The 15,045-nt window shown below is 48.2% G+C and overlaps 1 protein-coding gene across 10 annotated transcripts in view; it reads right to left on the bottom strand.

Annotated features, from left to right (window-relative positions):
- The window catches only part of PPP6R3 (protein phosphatase 6 regulatory subunit 3), a 1,665,951-nt gene that overhangs the window by 639,541 nt on the left and 1,011,365 nt on the right, over positions 1 to 15,045 (bottom strand). For 4 of the 10 annotated variants that reach the window (XM_086957827.1, XM_086957829.1, XM_086957828.1 and 1 more), the window contains one exon: positions 13,535 to 13,632. In XM_086957827.1, coding sequence (XP_086813953.1) covers positions 13,535 to 13,632 — 98 coding nt within the window. The remainder of the gene's footprint in view (positions 1 to 13,534; positions 13,633 to 15,045) is intronic. The other 6 variants (XM_086957831.1, XM_086957832.1, XM_086957830.1 and 3 more) reach the window with 2 other exon arrangements.

The following is a 15,045-nucleotide window of genomic DNA, read 5'->3' as shown; positions in this document are numbered from 1 at the left end:
CTCTATAGGTCCCTTGGCCAAGACAGAAATGTACTTCCTCCTGGAGCAAAAATAATGACCCTCCGTCAGCCAGTAGAAGGATGGAGGCATGTGAAGAGGAGATGTTTTGATGGGGAGTAAGTTGCCCCTTCGGATAATCTGAAGAATCCACCGGTCCGAAGTGATGTAGTGCCAGTAGTGGAGGTTATGGCAGAGCCTGCAACAAGCTGGTCACCCATGGTCTGGAAGGGCAAAACTAGGAGCGTTTGGAGGCTGAAGCGGCCAGGGTGGTGGTGACTTGACCAGACCTCTGGCTATCCAACTCACGGGGACGGAATGAACCATGACCTTGTCCACGCAGGGGTTGTAGAACTTGCAATGTTCTGAGGCTGGGATATGGCTTGCACGATTAAAGCCCCTTCCATAATCTCGAAAGGAGCAAAAGGCAGACTACTAACAAGAAGCAACTTAGAGGCCCAAAAACGTTACCGCAGCCGTTGAGTCCTGAAAGCACTTCAGCAGTGTGTGCCTGGTCTCTGAAGAGACATGTGCCATCAAAGGGTATATTCATAAGCAAAGCCTGGACATCCCCGGAAAAGTCAGATGTTCTCAACCAGGCATGGTGTCGAAAAGCCACCATCATGGAAATTGCTCTGCCCAGCGAGTTAAGTCAGATTTAAGACACATTGAATGGCGAACTTAGCCGCATCCTTCCTGTCTGTTACGGCATGGGAGAGAATGAACCGGGCCTCCTCCAGGGCATGTGGAAGTACATGTAGGAGAGTAGGGTCTGCAATCCTATGATCACCCAGATTTTTTTTGCTTTTGTTTCACTGGTTTACGACTTTCTCTGGCTGTGGGCCTGCCAATCAGACCCACAGCCTGGCTGTTCTCTTTCTAAATTACCTCATGTACCCTAGGTGCATCTACCAATTGGTACTGGGCCACCTTATCAGACCCTGTAACTCAGGGCATAGGTGTACCCAGGGCTGCCAGGGGCTGCAGCACGTATTGTGCCACCCCTGGCTGGCCTCCTAAATTTGACACAACTGGCTGCATGACAGCTGGGGCAAAGTCGTGTAATCACCCTTTGCTGTAGGTGTAGTATACCTATACCTAACCCTAAAATGGACACACAGATTCCTATCAGTCACTCCTATGGCAGGCCTTGACAATCCTGAAGGCAGAGTGCTTGGAATCGTGTGAGATGGTGCTCTGGCATGAGCTGAGCCTGTCTGCAGCTTGCGGAATCAAGTCCTAATAGCTGTTCCATGATATCGCATACCATATACTCTTAAGTGCATTATAATCCTCGCGGTTAAATGCTATCTTTGGTATTGCTTTATCAAAACATGTCGAGTAAGGTGTCATACGAATTGGAATACTAACCCCTCGCCAATTCTGGCGACGGGGTTAGCATTCCACCCTTCTAGAGGGACACGACATGTATGTAACTGTGAACCCCGGTTAAAGTTAACTGAAGCCTCAGCTCCACAAAATGGATGCTGCCACCACAGACACGAGTCTGACCCCCTGCAGCTGGGAGTCCTTCCAGCGAGGGGAGCCTGGACAAAGGGTTTCCTGTCAGGGGCGGTGCTAGCACCGTCCCAGACATGGTTTTGTGTATCCTGGGTAGGCAGGGCTTTACAGGAAGGTGACTGCTGAGTGGCACCCCGGTGCTCACTACGCATAGGCCGGTCTGAACCAGTTCCAGGGGCACACCAGCCCCTGGCCTGGGGAAGTCCGGCATGGCTGAGGGGTGTAACCACCCCCCACCTAGTCCCACCCATAGGCAGGACCTAGTCACCGGGTCAGCCCCCTTTTTTAGTATAAAGATGGGAGCGGGCCCCCTGTTAAAATTAGATCATCTTTGGAATCAAGATACCACTTTCTTCGAAAGGACTTCACGATTTCTTCTTCAAGATTCTCCCTTGTGGCTAAGGAGTAGTCACCCTGCATCCGCAGGCACCATCCTAAAGAACACTGCGGTCTGCTGCAAGTCCTTCATCACGAATCCGACGACCCAGCTCGACGAGACCCGGCTTCCCTGGCACCTCTGACCTCTACTCACCTCTACAGCCCAGCTGAGAACCGTGAGTGCGACGAGACCTCAAGGGACCGACGATCGCCAAGACTGCACGACATCTTTACTGCAAGCCCACCGTGTCCTCCACTGGTGAGTGCTTTGGGGTCCGAGAAGCCCCGACCCTGCGCAGCTCCAGCACCCAAGATCAGCCCCCCTGCATCTCCACGATCTGCGTGGGGCCCTTCTGCTGTTTGCTGTGCACCGCGTTGTTTGGCTACTAGCCGGCTGGCTTGTGGCCCTCTGAACGACGCCCAACGACTTCACGACTGCTGGTCTGGTTGCTCCAGGCTGGCCTTTGCTTCCTTCTTCAAGAGAGGCACCCCGGACCCTCCTGGTCCACCCCAGACGCCATTTTAGGTCCACCGCGTGGGCTTGAATTTGCCAAGGCTTTGTTGCCCAATCCTGGGTCCAGCGACGCCGACAGCTTCTATCTTCGTGGGACAGCTCGATCCTCCATCCTGGTCGCCGACAACGCCTCCTGGTCCGTGAGATCTTCGAGTCAAGCGTCACCCACTCACCTAGTCGAGGTGGCTACCATCCGGTGCCCTCCTGGTGCCCACTGACTACTGGCTAGTAGTCTCGAACTTGGTCCCCTCTGCTTTCAGGTGTCATCTATCTTCAAGATCCAGGCTTGGATCCGACTGAACTTTCTTCACTGGTCACCGGCCAGCATCTTTTCTTCCGGCTCCTGGTCCGTCTACGAGGATTCCCGACGTCTTTTCAGACCTATGCAGCTGCAGCCCCTGGGCTAGGTAACTTCGGCATTTCGGTGCCCCAGCATAGCCTCACTATCCAAGGGTCAGAATCTACTTTCGTTTTCTCCCTACCAGGTCGGGTTCGCCCGAGAACACTAACTTCCTAATTCCTAGCTACCATAGACTTTTGTCCCGCATCTCGCGTGAGAGTGCACACACTGCACCCGAGTCCCCTAGGCCTCCTAGAAGTAATCTAACGATTCCCTAGTCAAGTCCTAGCGATTCCAAAAGCTATTAGTACTGTACTTACCTGCTAGTAATTTCGCATTCCACTTTCAGAGTACATGGTTTTCCGTGCCCCTCGGGCATTTGTATATACTGTGCTAACTTAAGTATTTTTGTAAGAGTTTTGGTTTGTGCTTAGTACCCTGTCCTCATAAAGAGTACAGGGCTGTTGTGATCTTTAAATAAATAACTGTTTATTTTCATAACACTTGTGTGGTGTCCTTTCACTTGGTATTCAAGGGGTATATGTGTGGTAAACAGCTGGCTTAACGCGCCCTCTCGAGTCTTTAGCCTTAGACTGCTCGTATCCACGCTACTAGGATAGCTGGTCTATAAGGTTGACTTACAACCAATCATCAATAAGGGTTGCTGGACTGATACATAGTGTTCACTAGAATAGTGAGCACTGCATATCAGGCCACCTTCTCACATTGGTGAGCAGCGGTTGGGATTTGAGCTTGCTGTTGTTTTACCACACGTATCCTAAGAATATCTTGTTGAAAGATCACATAAGTACTGTTAGGTACACATAACTAAAGCTTAGAATACTCTGAGTTCTACTGAACCAGCTGTTGTAGCTCCTCAAGGCTTAGCACACCTTGGCTGCAACTCTTAGCAAGGGATCAGTAGGTAAACACATAGTGTAGGTAGGTGCATCACTTACACCACACTAGAAACAGTATGTCGGACAAAGGAGGAAACACTGAGGTTCCCCTTGTGTCAGTTGACCCTCCACAGGTCATCCCTTCAAGATATACTGCGCTTAGCTTCCATGAGTTACGACAAGTGTGTACCTCTAGGAAGATTAAGCAGGGGTCTAACCCCACAACTGCCTTTCTGATTGGTCTCTTAGAGACTCATGATGCAAGGAGGGCTGGTAACCCAGACCCTTCTAATTCAGATGGCAACATGCCCTCCTTACAGGGTCCCTTTGATGCCCAGGACCATCCTCTTCAGGAAGCAGATGATGCTGATGATGAGGATGATGATTTGGTATCAGGGGATGAGGCAGAAAAGGAACAGGTAGAAGTCAGCAGACTAACCAGGTCCAACTTAAGCAGACATGAGATGGGCACTAGGGGACCCTTGGGGCCACTCTCAGGTCAGCTTAACATTGGGAATGGACGAGATAGATCTCTATCAAGAGGCTCTATCAGATCCCTTCATACCAATGGCTCTCAACGTTCCTCTCAAAGGGGAATGACATCTCCCCAGAGGAGAATGTATGAAGCTAAGGAAAAGGCAGCCAATCTGAGGATTGAAAGGGAAGAACTTGCCCTGGCCAAAGAGAGGCTTGCCTTTGCTAGAGAGCAACAATTGAGTGGGACAGTCCCCACTGGTGGCAGCATTGTACCTAGCAATAGGGAAAGGAGTTTTGATACAAAACACCTTGGTAAGATAGTGCCCCCCTTTAAACAAGGGGATGACATCCACAAATGGATTACTGCTTTGGAGAGGGCCTGCACTGTGCAAGGTGTTCCCCCAAGTCAGTGGGCAGCTATCTTGTGGCTCTCCTTTGAGGGTAAAGGAAGAGACAAGCTCCTCACCACAAGGGTGGAGGATGCTAATGATTACCAAGTCTTGAAAAATGCACTGGTTGATGGGTTTGGCCTAACCACTGAGCAGTACAGGGTGCTGTTCAGGGATACCCAGAAAACTCAGTCTCAAGATTGGGCTGACTTTGTAGATTGTGCCACTAAGGCTTTTGAGGGCTGGTTGCTGGGCAGTAAGGTTACTGATTATAAAGGATTGTACAATTTGATGATGAGAGAGCAAATTTTAAACAATTGTCAGAACCAGTTGTTGCATCAGCATCTTGTTGACTCAGATCTGACCTCTCCCCAAGAATTGGGAAAGAAGGCAGACAGATGGGTTAGAACAAGAGTTAAACAGAACCAGGGCCAGAATCAAGGTGGTCAGAAGAAAGCAGACCAGAAGGGTAAGGATTCGAAAGGGGAACAAAATGACCAGAAGTCTTCGACAGGTCCCCAACAACCCAAAGAGGGTGGGGGTCAGGCTCCCCAAAAGAAGAAAGAAGGCCAATCTAAAAGGTGGTGCCAATACTGCAAAAGTAAAACTCACTGGTTTAGTGAGTGCACCAAGAAAGGAGGAGGGCAGACTCCTGCCACTGCAGCCCCTAAGGCACCTGTGCCCCCTAGTACAGCCAGCAGTGGTAGTGCACCTCCCAAGGGTTTAGTAGGGTTAACCCTGGGTTCTGAGGGGAGTGACAACTTAGTTGGCACCCTCACTCAGGCTGTCCTTGTCAGTACAGGGGATATGGATATGTCCCCTGACATAAGTCCCAATACTTTGGGCAAATACAGACAGACACCTTTTATTAATGGAAAAATGGCTCAGGCCTATAGGGACACTTGTGCCAGTGTCACAATGGTGACACCTAGCTTTGTGGACCCTGGACAGATCATGCCAGGTACAGAATTCCTGGTGACCAATGCAAGCAATGTCACTACCAATCATAGTATGGCAATTGTAGCTTTCTCCTGGGGAGGGGTAACTGGCCACAAGAAGGTTGTAGTTAGTTCAGACCTCCCAGTGGATTGTTTGTTGGGCAATGATTTGGAGTCATCACAATGGTCAGAAGTGGAGCAGAGGACTCATCTGGAAATGTTAGGTTTGCCAGCACATGTGTTTGCTGTGACTAGGTCACAGGCCAGAAGATGCCCCACTGAACAGGTGCTGGATCCTGGAACAATGGACCAGACACCTTCCAAGAAAAAGAGCAGTAGGGTTAAGGCTGTGCCTTCCCCCTTGCCCCAGGTTGTGGATCAAGTCTCAGAGGAGGCTGACCTGCAGGAATTGAGGGAAACTGAGCCTAGAGAGTTTGAACTTGATCAAGTTGAATTCTTGGGTTCAGGGGGACCCTCAAGGGAAGACCTGGGGAAGGACCAGTTAGGCTGCCCTTCTCTTGAACCCCTCAGACAGCAGGCTGCTGCTGAGGCTGCTGGGAACGCCACAGGTACCCACAAGGTATACTGGGAAGATGGACTCCTGTACACTGAGTCAAGAGACCCCAAGCCTGGCATGACCAGGAGGCTGGTTGTACCCTTGTCTCAGAGAGGTTTCCTACTTACCTTGGCCCATGAGATTCCCTTAGCAGGACACTTAGGCCAGACAAAGACTTGGGACAGGCTTGTCTCACACTTTCACTGGCCTCACATGAATGAGGATACCAAGGAGTTTTGTCGCTCCTGTGTCACTTGCCAAGCCAGTGGTAAGTCAGGTGGCACAACAAAGGCCCCCCTTATACCAATGCCTGTGGTGGGGGTGCCCTTTGAAAGAGTGGGGATTGACATTGTTGGTCCAATGGAACCCCAGACAGCATCAGGGCACAAGTTTATACTGGTGGTAGTGGATCATGCCACCAGGTATCCTGAAGCTATTCCACTTAGGACCACCACAGCCCCTGTGGTGGCAAGGGCCCTAGTTGGAGTGTTCTCCAGAGTGGGCTTCCCTAAGGAGGTTGTCTCTGACAGAGGTGCAAACTTCATGTCAAGCTATTTAACTGCTATGTGGAAGGAGTGTGGTGTCAATTACAAATTCACTACACCCTATCACCCACAATGCAATGGGCTTGTTGAAAGGTTCAACAGGACCCTAAAAGGGATGATTCATGGACTACCTGAAACACTCAGGCGTAGATGGGATGTCCTGATGCCCTGCCTTCTGTTTGCTTACAGAGAGGTCCCACAAAAGGGGGTTGGCTACAGCCCTTTTGAACTTTTGTATGGGCATCCTGTGAGAGGCCCCTTGTGTTTGGTGAAGGAAGGATGGGAGAGACCTCTCAAAAAGCCTGCAACCAACATAATGGACTATGTACTTGGTCTCCGCTCCAGGATGGCTGAGTATATGGAGAAGGCATCAGAAAACCTTAAGGCCAGTCAAGAACTTCAAAAAGCTTGGCATGACCAAAAGGCTGTCCTGACTGTTTATCAGCCTGGACAGAAGGTGTGGGTGCTGGAGCCAGTGGCCCCAGCAGCACTCAAAGACAAATGGTCTGGGCCCCACACAATCCTTGAGCAAAAGGGAGAGGTCACCTACCTGGTGGACCTTGGAACTCCCAGGAGTCCCCATAGGGTACTCCATGTCAACAGGCTCAAAGCATATGTCGACAGGAAGGACATGAGCTTGCTCATGGCCATAGATGAGGGACAGGAGGAAGAGAGTGACCCTCTCCCAGACCTGCTCACTCAGAATCCTGATGATGGGTCAGTAGATGGTGTTGTCTTTTGTGGCAGCCTCTCTGAACATCAGCAGAAAGACTGTAAACAGGTTCTTCAGTCTTTCAGACGTATGTTCTCTCTGACACCCAGTCAGACCAATTGGTGCACCCATGAGGTTGACACTGGTGACAGCCTGCCAGTCAAGAGTAAAATCTACAGGCAGCCTGATCATGTTAGAGACTGCATAAAAACTGAAGTGCAGAAAATGTTGGAATTGGGAGTCATTGAACCCTCAGATAGCCCTTGGGCTAGTCCAGTAGTTCTAGTGCCAAAGCCTCACACCCAAGATGGTAAGAGAGAGATGAGGTTTTGCGTAGACTACAGGGGTCTCAATGCAGTCACTAAGACTGATGCCCATCCAATACCAAGGGCAGATGAACTTATAGATAGATTGGCTTCTGCCAACTACTTAAGTACATTTGACTTAACAGCTGGGTATTGGCAAATCAGGTTAGCTGAGGATGCCAAGCCCAAAACAGCATTTTCAACCCCTGGTGGGCATTATCAATTTGTGGTAATGCCCTTTGGTCTGAAAAATGCACCTGCCACCTTCCAAAGGTTGGTGAATCAAGTCCTTACTGGGCTGGATGACTTCTGTGCAGCATATCTAGATGATATTGCTGTCTTTAGCTCCACCTGGGAGGATCACCTGGTCCACCTGAGGAAAGTGTTAGAGGCTCTGCAAGCAGCAGGCCTCACTATCAAGGCCACCAAGTGCCAGATAGGGCAGACACAGGTTGTATACCTGGGCCACCTTGTAGGTGGAGGCCAGGTTCAGCCACTGGAGAGCAAAATACAGTCAATCAGGGACTGGGCTCCTCCAACCACCCAGACTCAGGTTCGAGCTTTCTTGGGCCTGACTGGATACTACAGAAAATTTGTCAGGAACTATGGTTCCATTGTGACACCATTAAATGAACTGACAAGTAAAAAAATGCCAAAAAAGGTTCAGTGGACAGCAGGCTGTCAAAAAGCATTCGATGACCTAAAGCAGGCCATGTGCACAGCACCTATCCTTAAGAGTCCAGACTACTCCAAACCATTCATTGTCCAAACAGATGCTTCTGAGTTGGGTGTGGGAGCTGTTCTTTCTCAACTGAATTTTGATGGTCAGGATCAGCCCATTGCTTTTATAAGCAGAAGGCTGACCCGCAGAGAGAAGAATTGGTCAGCTATTGAGAGGGAGGCCTTTGCTGTGGTTTGGGCCCTGAAGAAGCTGAGGCCATACTTGTTTGGCACTCACTTCAAGATTCAGACCGACCATAAGCCCCTCTTGTGGCTAAATCAGATGAAGGGTGAAAACCCCAAACTGCTTAGGTGGTCCATTTCCCTACAGGGGATGGACTTTACAGTGGAACATAGACCTGGTACTGATCATGGCAATGCCGATGGGCTCTCCAGATATTTCCACTTAGAACAAGAAGACTCACCTGGTCAAGGTTAGCTTATTGTCCCAAAGTTTGGGGGGGGGTCATGTAGGAGAGTAGGGTCTGCAATCCTATGATCACCCAGATTTTTTTTGCTTTTGTTTCACTGGTTTACGACTTTCTCTGGCTGTGGGCCTGCCAATCAGACCCACAGCCTGGCTGTTCTCTTTCTAAATTACCTCATGTACCCTAGGTGCATCTACCAATTGGTACTGGGCCACCTTATCAGACCCTGTAACTCAGGGCATAGGTGTACCCAGGGCTGCCAGGGGCTGCAGCACGTATTGTGCCACCCCTGGCTGGCCTCCTAAATTTGACACAACTGGCTGCATGACAGCTGGGGCAAAGTCGTGTAATCACCCTTTGCTGTAGGTGTAGTATACCTATACCTAACCCTAAAATGGACACACAGATTCCTATCAGTCACTCCTATGGCAGGCCTTGACAATCCTGAAGGCAGAGTGCTTGGAATCGTGTGAGATGGTGCTCTGGCATGAGCTGAGCCTGTCTGCAGCTTGCGGAATCAAGTCCTAATAGCTGTTCCATGATATCGCATACCATATACTCTTAAGTGCATTATAATCCTCGCGGTTAAATGCTATCTTTGGTATTGCTTTATCAAAACATGTCGAGTAAGGTGTCATACGAATTGGAATACTAACCCCTCGCCAATTCTGGCGACGGGGTTAGCATTCCACCCTTCTAGAGGGACACGACATGTATGTAACTGTGAACCCCGGTTAAAGTTAACTGAAGCCTCAGCTCCACAAAATGGATGCTGCCACCACAGACACGAGTCTGACCCCCTGCAGCTGGGAGTCCTTCCAGCGAGGGGAGCCTGGACAAAGGGTTTCCTGTCAGGGGCGGTGCTAGCACCGTCCCAGACATGGTTTTGTGTATCCTGGGTAGGCAGGGCTTTACAGGAAGGTGACTGCTGAGTGGCACCCCGGTGCTCACTACGCATAGGCCGGTCTGAACCAGTTCCAGGGGCACACCAGCCCCTGGCCTGGGGAAGTCCGGCATGGCTGAGGGGTGTAACCACCCCCCACCTAGTCCCACCCATAGGCAGGACCTAGTCACCGGGTCAGCCCCCTTTTTTAGTATAAAGATGGGAGCGGGCCCCCTGTTAAAATTAGATCATCTTTGGAATCAAGATACCACTTTCTTCGAAAGGACTTCACGATTTCTTCTTCAAGATTCTCCCTTGTGGCTAAGGAGTAGTCACCCTGCATCCGCAGGCACCATCCTAAAGAACACTGCGGTCTGCTGCAAGTCCTTCATCACGAATCCGACGACCCAGCTCGACGAGACCCGGCTTCCCTGGCACCTCTGACCTCTACTCACCTCTACAGCCCAGCTGAGAACCGTGAGTGCGACGAGACCTCAAGGGACCGACGATCGCCAAGACTGCACGACATCTTTACTGCAAGCCCACCGTGTCCTCCACTGGTGAGTGCTTTGGGGTCCGAGAAGCCCCGACCCTGCGCAGCTCCAGCACCCAAGATCAGCCCCCCTGCATCTCCACGATCTGCGTGGGGCCCTTCTGCTGTTTGCTGTGCACCGCGTTGTTTGGCTACTAGCCGGCTGGCTTGTGGCCCTCTGAACGACGCCCAACGACTTCACGACTGCTGGTCTGGTTGCTCCAGGCTGGCCTTTGCTTCCTTCTTCAAGAGAGGCACCCCGGACCCTCCTGGTCCACCCCAGACGCCATTTTAGGTCCACCGCGTGGGCTTGAATTTGCCAAGGCTTTGTTGCCCAATCCTGGGTCCAGCGACGCCGACAGCTTCTATCTTCGTGGGACAGCTCGATCCTCCATCCTGGTCGCCGACAACGCCTCCTGGTCCGTGAGATCTTCGAGTCAAGCGTCACCCACTCACCTAGTCGAGGTGGCTACCATCCGGTGCCCTCCTGGTGCCCACTGACTACTGGCTAGTAGTCTCGAACTTGGTCCCCTCTGCTTTCAGGTGTCATCTATCTTCAAGATCCAGGCTTGGATCCGACTGAACTTTCTTCACTGGTCACCGGCCAGCATCTTTTCTTCCGGCTCCTGGTCCGTCTACGAGGATTCCCGACGTCTTTTCAGACCTATGCAGCTGCAGCCCCTGGGCTAGGTAACTTCGGCATTTCGGTGCCCCAGCATAGCCTCACTATCCAAGGGTCAGAATCTACTTTCGTTTTCTCCCTACCAGGTCGGGTTCGCCCGAGAACACTAACTTCCTAATTCCTAGCTACCATAGACTTTTGTCCCGCATCTCGCGTGAGAGTGCACACACTGCACCCGAGTCCCCTAGGCCTCCTAGAAGTAATCTAACGATTCCCTAGTCAAGTCCTAGCGATTCCAAAAGCTATTAGTACTGTACTTACCTGCTAGTAATTTCGCATTCCACTTTCAGAGTATATGGTTTTCCGTGCCCCTCGGGCATTTGTATATACTGTGCTAACTTAAGTATTTTTGTAAGAGTTTTGGTTTGTGCTTAGTACCCTGTCCTCATAAAGAGTACAGGGCTGTTGTGATCTTTAAATAAATAACTGTTTATTTTCATAACACTTGTGTGGTGTCCTTTCACTTGGTATTCAAGGGGTATATGTGTGGTAAACAGCTGGCTTAACGCGCCCTCTCGAGTCTTTAGCCTTAGACTGCTCGTATCCACGCTACTAGGATAGCTGGTCTATAAGGTTGACTTACAACCAATCATCAATAAGGGTTGCTGGACTGATACATAGTGTTCACTAGAATAGTGAGCACTGCATATCAGGCCACCTTCTCACACTAATCACAACTGTTTACCATAGAGAATAAGAACAGCCCAATAAGCAGGCAGTGTTCACCGACTGCAAGGCAAGGCTGGTGGGAAAATAAATGCTTGCCCAACTGTTCAGCCTTGTGGATTTCCTGTCTGGAGGAGAGGCAGGGAATGCGCCTTGGAAAGTAGAAGCCTGGACCACCAAGTTCTCTGGGGTGGGTAGTAAGTTTGGGTCACTTGGAGCAGGGCAATGGTGACAGCAGGCGATCATCCTGTTCAAAGGACCCCTGTGCTCATTTGCACCAGGTTCATAGAAAAACGTCTGTGAGGGCTTCTTTAAAAGTAAGCAAGTGTACCAAAGAGGTAGCTCCCAGCTGTATCCGTCAAGATGTTAGCTGAAGGTCAAGGACATCTGCCACCCTACGCACCGCCATTGCGTAAAATGCTCCGTAGCCACGGTGGAGAGAGAAAGCATATAAGTATCTGGAGAGGTATCCAGTCCACTGGCTTCACACAACTCCTCATACCAGTCCAGTTCCCTTTATTAAGGCTGGGCTTCTAAAAGGTCCAGTACCACTCCCATTCTTCTCCCAATCCTAGCCCCCCAGAATACGGTTCAGGAAGCAGCCTGTCGGCACCGGAATTTGAGTTTGTGACGGAGGTACCAGCTTCAGGTCGTAGGGGATGAGAATAGGGTTGGCTGTAATTGTGTTGAAACAAACATTATACAATACACAAGATACACCTTGGCAGTACTAATAAAGGCAGTGCAAATCAAGACTTAAATACTGATAGACAACCTTAAGATTAACACTTTATCCAATATAAGTATAACAGAGGAGAATATCTATTTTTTTAAAGTGACATAAGTAAACTTTTGTAAATAAATAAACCGGTCACTTCAGACAGAGTAGAGCTTGGTTTGGGCGCATACTAGTGACCGAAATATTGCAGAACCAGACTAATAAATATGAAATAGTTTTATGACCACTAAGAAATACGCAAACAGCAGTGAAACGTACACTTTTTTCAGTTAAGAGAAAGTTATTTTGTCTTTATATGTCTATATTTTTACAAGATTAGAATACAGGTTTCATGATGGTTTAGCAAAGCTGAAATTTATGTTGGCGATTAACGTTTTCCTTAAAAAGAATGACACTTTCACACAACTTTTAATGCAATACGTAATGTATTAATTCGTTTTTTCTTTTTACTGCCACAGCAAGTGGTACATTTTTTTTAGAAAAAAAACTGAAGTGCAGAGCGGCCTTCCTGCCTTAATCCTCACGCTCATACGTCTTAAAAAAACGAAAGCTCTTCTGATCGACCTTATGCAGCTGCTGCCACAAAGTACTGAAGGTTTTATCAGGAATATCTCATGTTGCTTCTGAGATACACCATGCACTCAAATTTTAGAAGGAAATTGGCAATTCATTTTAAATAAACTTTAGTGGTTATTTTCGCAACACTCATTTATTAAGTTGTAATCTGTTAAACAGGCTATTGCAATGGAGATTTTAACTGAATAAATCTGCTTACGGGGGTATAGTGAGCTGTGCCTCAGTGCATGTTAAATGCTCTTTCAGAAAGGTGACACAACCATTAAGACAGTCACTGATGCGGTTTTCAGTACTTGGCATGCTACCGATTATATCAATGTTACTAAAATAGAACCGTTCTTCTAAGGAGCAGGCATTGTTACTAATAAATTATCTCTTGAGGGGGACAAAAACACAAAAAGTGTTTGCAGCAGAAAGGTCAAATGCCGTGCATGCTAAAATTAACCTTGGTATGTATTTTACATTAAATGGCTGCCTGGAGTATGTGCAATAAATTTATAGAATAAAAGCGGGTATTGGCAAAAAGGTTCATTACTAAAACAAGGACAAAGAATGCCAACGCTGTATCGCACAAACTACATTTTTATAATTTTAGTCATTAGTATGAAAGAGAAAGCCAGTTTTTCTTTGGGGAACATGTATGCACCATAAGCAACAAATCATATAATTGGATTAAATCAAGCAGAAGGATACACCCAAATACCAAAGTGGTAAATTCAATATCAAATGATACTCACTTGCCAATGTCATCTTGATCAGCAAACTTCTCATCGTTGAAGCCAAACTGGTCAATAAAATTGGACGTCATTTGTTGCATCTGATAATCAGAAAAGGCCTGGCAACCCCAGGACCAACGACAGTGATATAATATTGATTCTAATTCCAGACTACTAAAATGTGCAATTTGTCCATTTTGCTTCCAGTGGTCTGTCAATATAAAGATTCCAAAAGCACTGGGTTTTGAGTCCAACGCTAGCAAATAATGACAAAACTACTGAGGATGCAAATGGACAAATCACAAAAACAGTGCAGTTTACAGACGAAATGTTTAACACTCAGAAAGTTATTGTTTCAAGCATAATCTGAAATACTTTTTAATTCAAATTATTTTATTTATTAAGTGAGCATGTACAATACTTTAAACACTAAGCGATTAACTGACAATGCAAAACTAGAAAAAACTAGGTACAACATGAAATCACATTTTAATATTGAGAAAGTGTGACTATTAGTGTTTCCAAAATCTACAAGAACATCTTTTGAAATTGCTTCCTTAACTGTGTAGTCTATCATTAAAAAAAGCTGTGTTACTTAATGTAAGTACTTGATAGGGGGACGGACATCAGGACAACATTGACGGTTCAAGCTAATACAATATAAACAGCTCTAACTGGTACTTCTTGGGGAGAGGAAATCCAAGATCGCCCTGCTTTCTTCTGTTACTGCAAGCAGAGCAGTCCCTGTCTCATGCTTGGGGCGGAAGCCCGTCTGGGAAGGGTCGAGCAGATGGTTACTCTCGAGGAACCCAGTCAGATGTTTATTGACTTGTTTCTCGAGGATTTTGCTCATCCAAGGAAGCAGGGAGATGGGACGGTAGTTACTGGGATTGTTGGGGTCCAGGTTTGATTTTTTGAGGAGTGCTAGTACCATCGCTTGTTTCCACAGGGGAGGGACAATGCTGAGGATATGGATGCGTCAAATAAATCAAGGATGGTAGGGAGAATGCTGTGAGTAGCAGCAACTAGGGTGCAGGGGGGGGCTGGGTCACAGGGGGAAACGGACTTTACTTGGAGCATTATGAGTCTAAGCATCTCTGGGTCCAGAAGCGGAAAGTTGTCAAGAGTATTTAAAGAGTGCCGCATGGGTTCCGAGGGGGGCGGGGGTGTACAATCAAGATGAAGGTCAATATCAGTGGCGGGGAACAAAGTGTAAATTTGTTGAATTTTTTGGAAAAAGAATTCCGCCAAATCATTGCAGCGAGATTGTATGATGTGGTTGGGTGGCGGATTTTGGGGGAGCTTAGTAAGACTTTTTATAATCCGATATATTTCTTTTGGCTTAGAAGTGGCCGCAGTGATTTTTCATATGTAGAAAGCAGATTGTGCAGTTTTGATCTCGTTTTTATAAGATCTTATCGCCTCCCCATATATGGTTTTATCTGCTGGAGAGTAGTCCAATCGCCACTTCCTTTCCAGTTTTTTACACTGGCGTTTTGTCTCCCTGAGTCCAGCGGAGTACCATGGCCAGT

This window comes from Lissotriton vulgaris, chromosome 2_1 (assembly GCF_964263255.1).
Source record: "Lissotriton vulgaris chromosome 2_1, aLisVul1.2, whole genome shotgun sequence".
Lineage (NCBI taxonomy): Eukaryota > Metazoa > Chordata > Amphibia > Caudata > Salamandridae > Lissotriton > Lissotriton vulgaris.
This window is presented reverse-complemented; position numbering and strand designations above follow the sequence as displayed.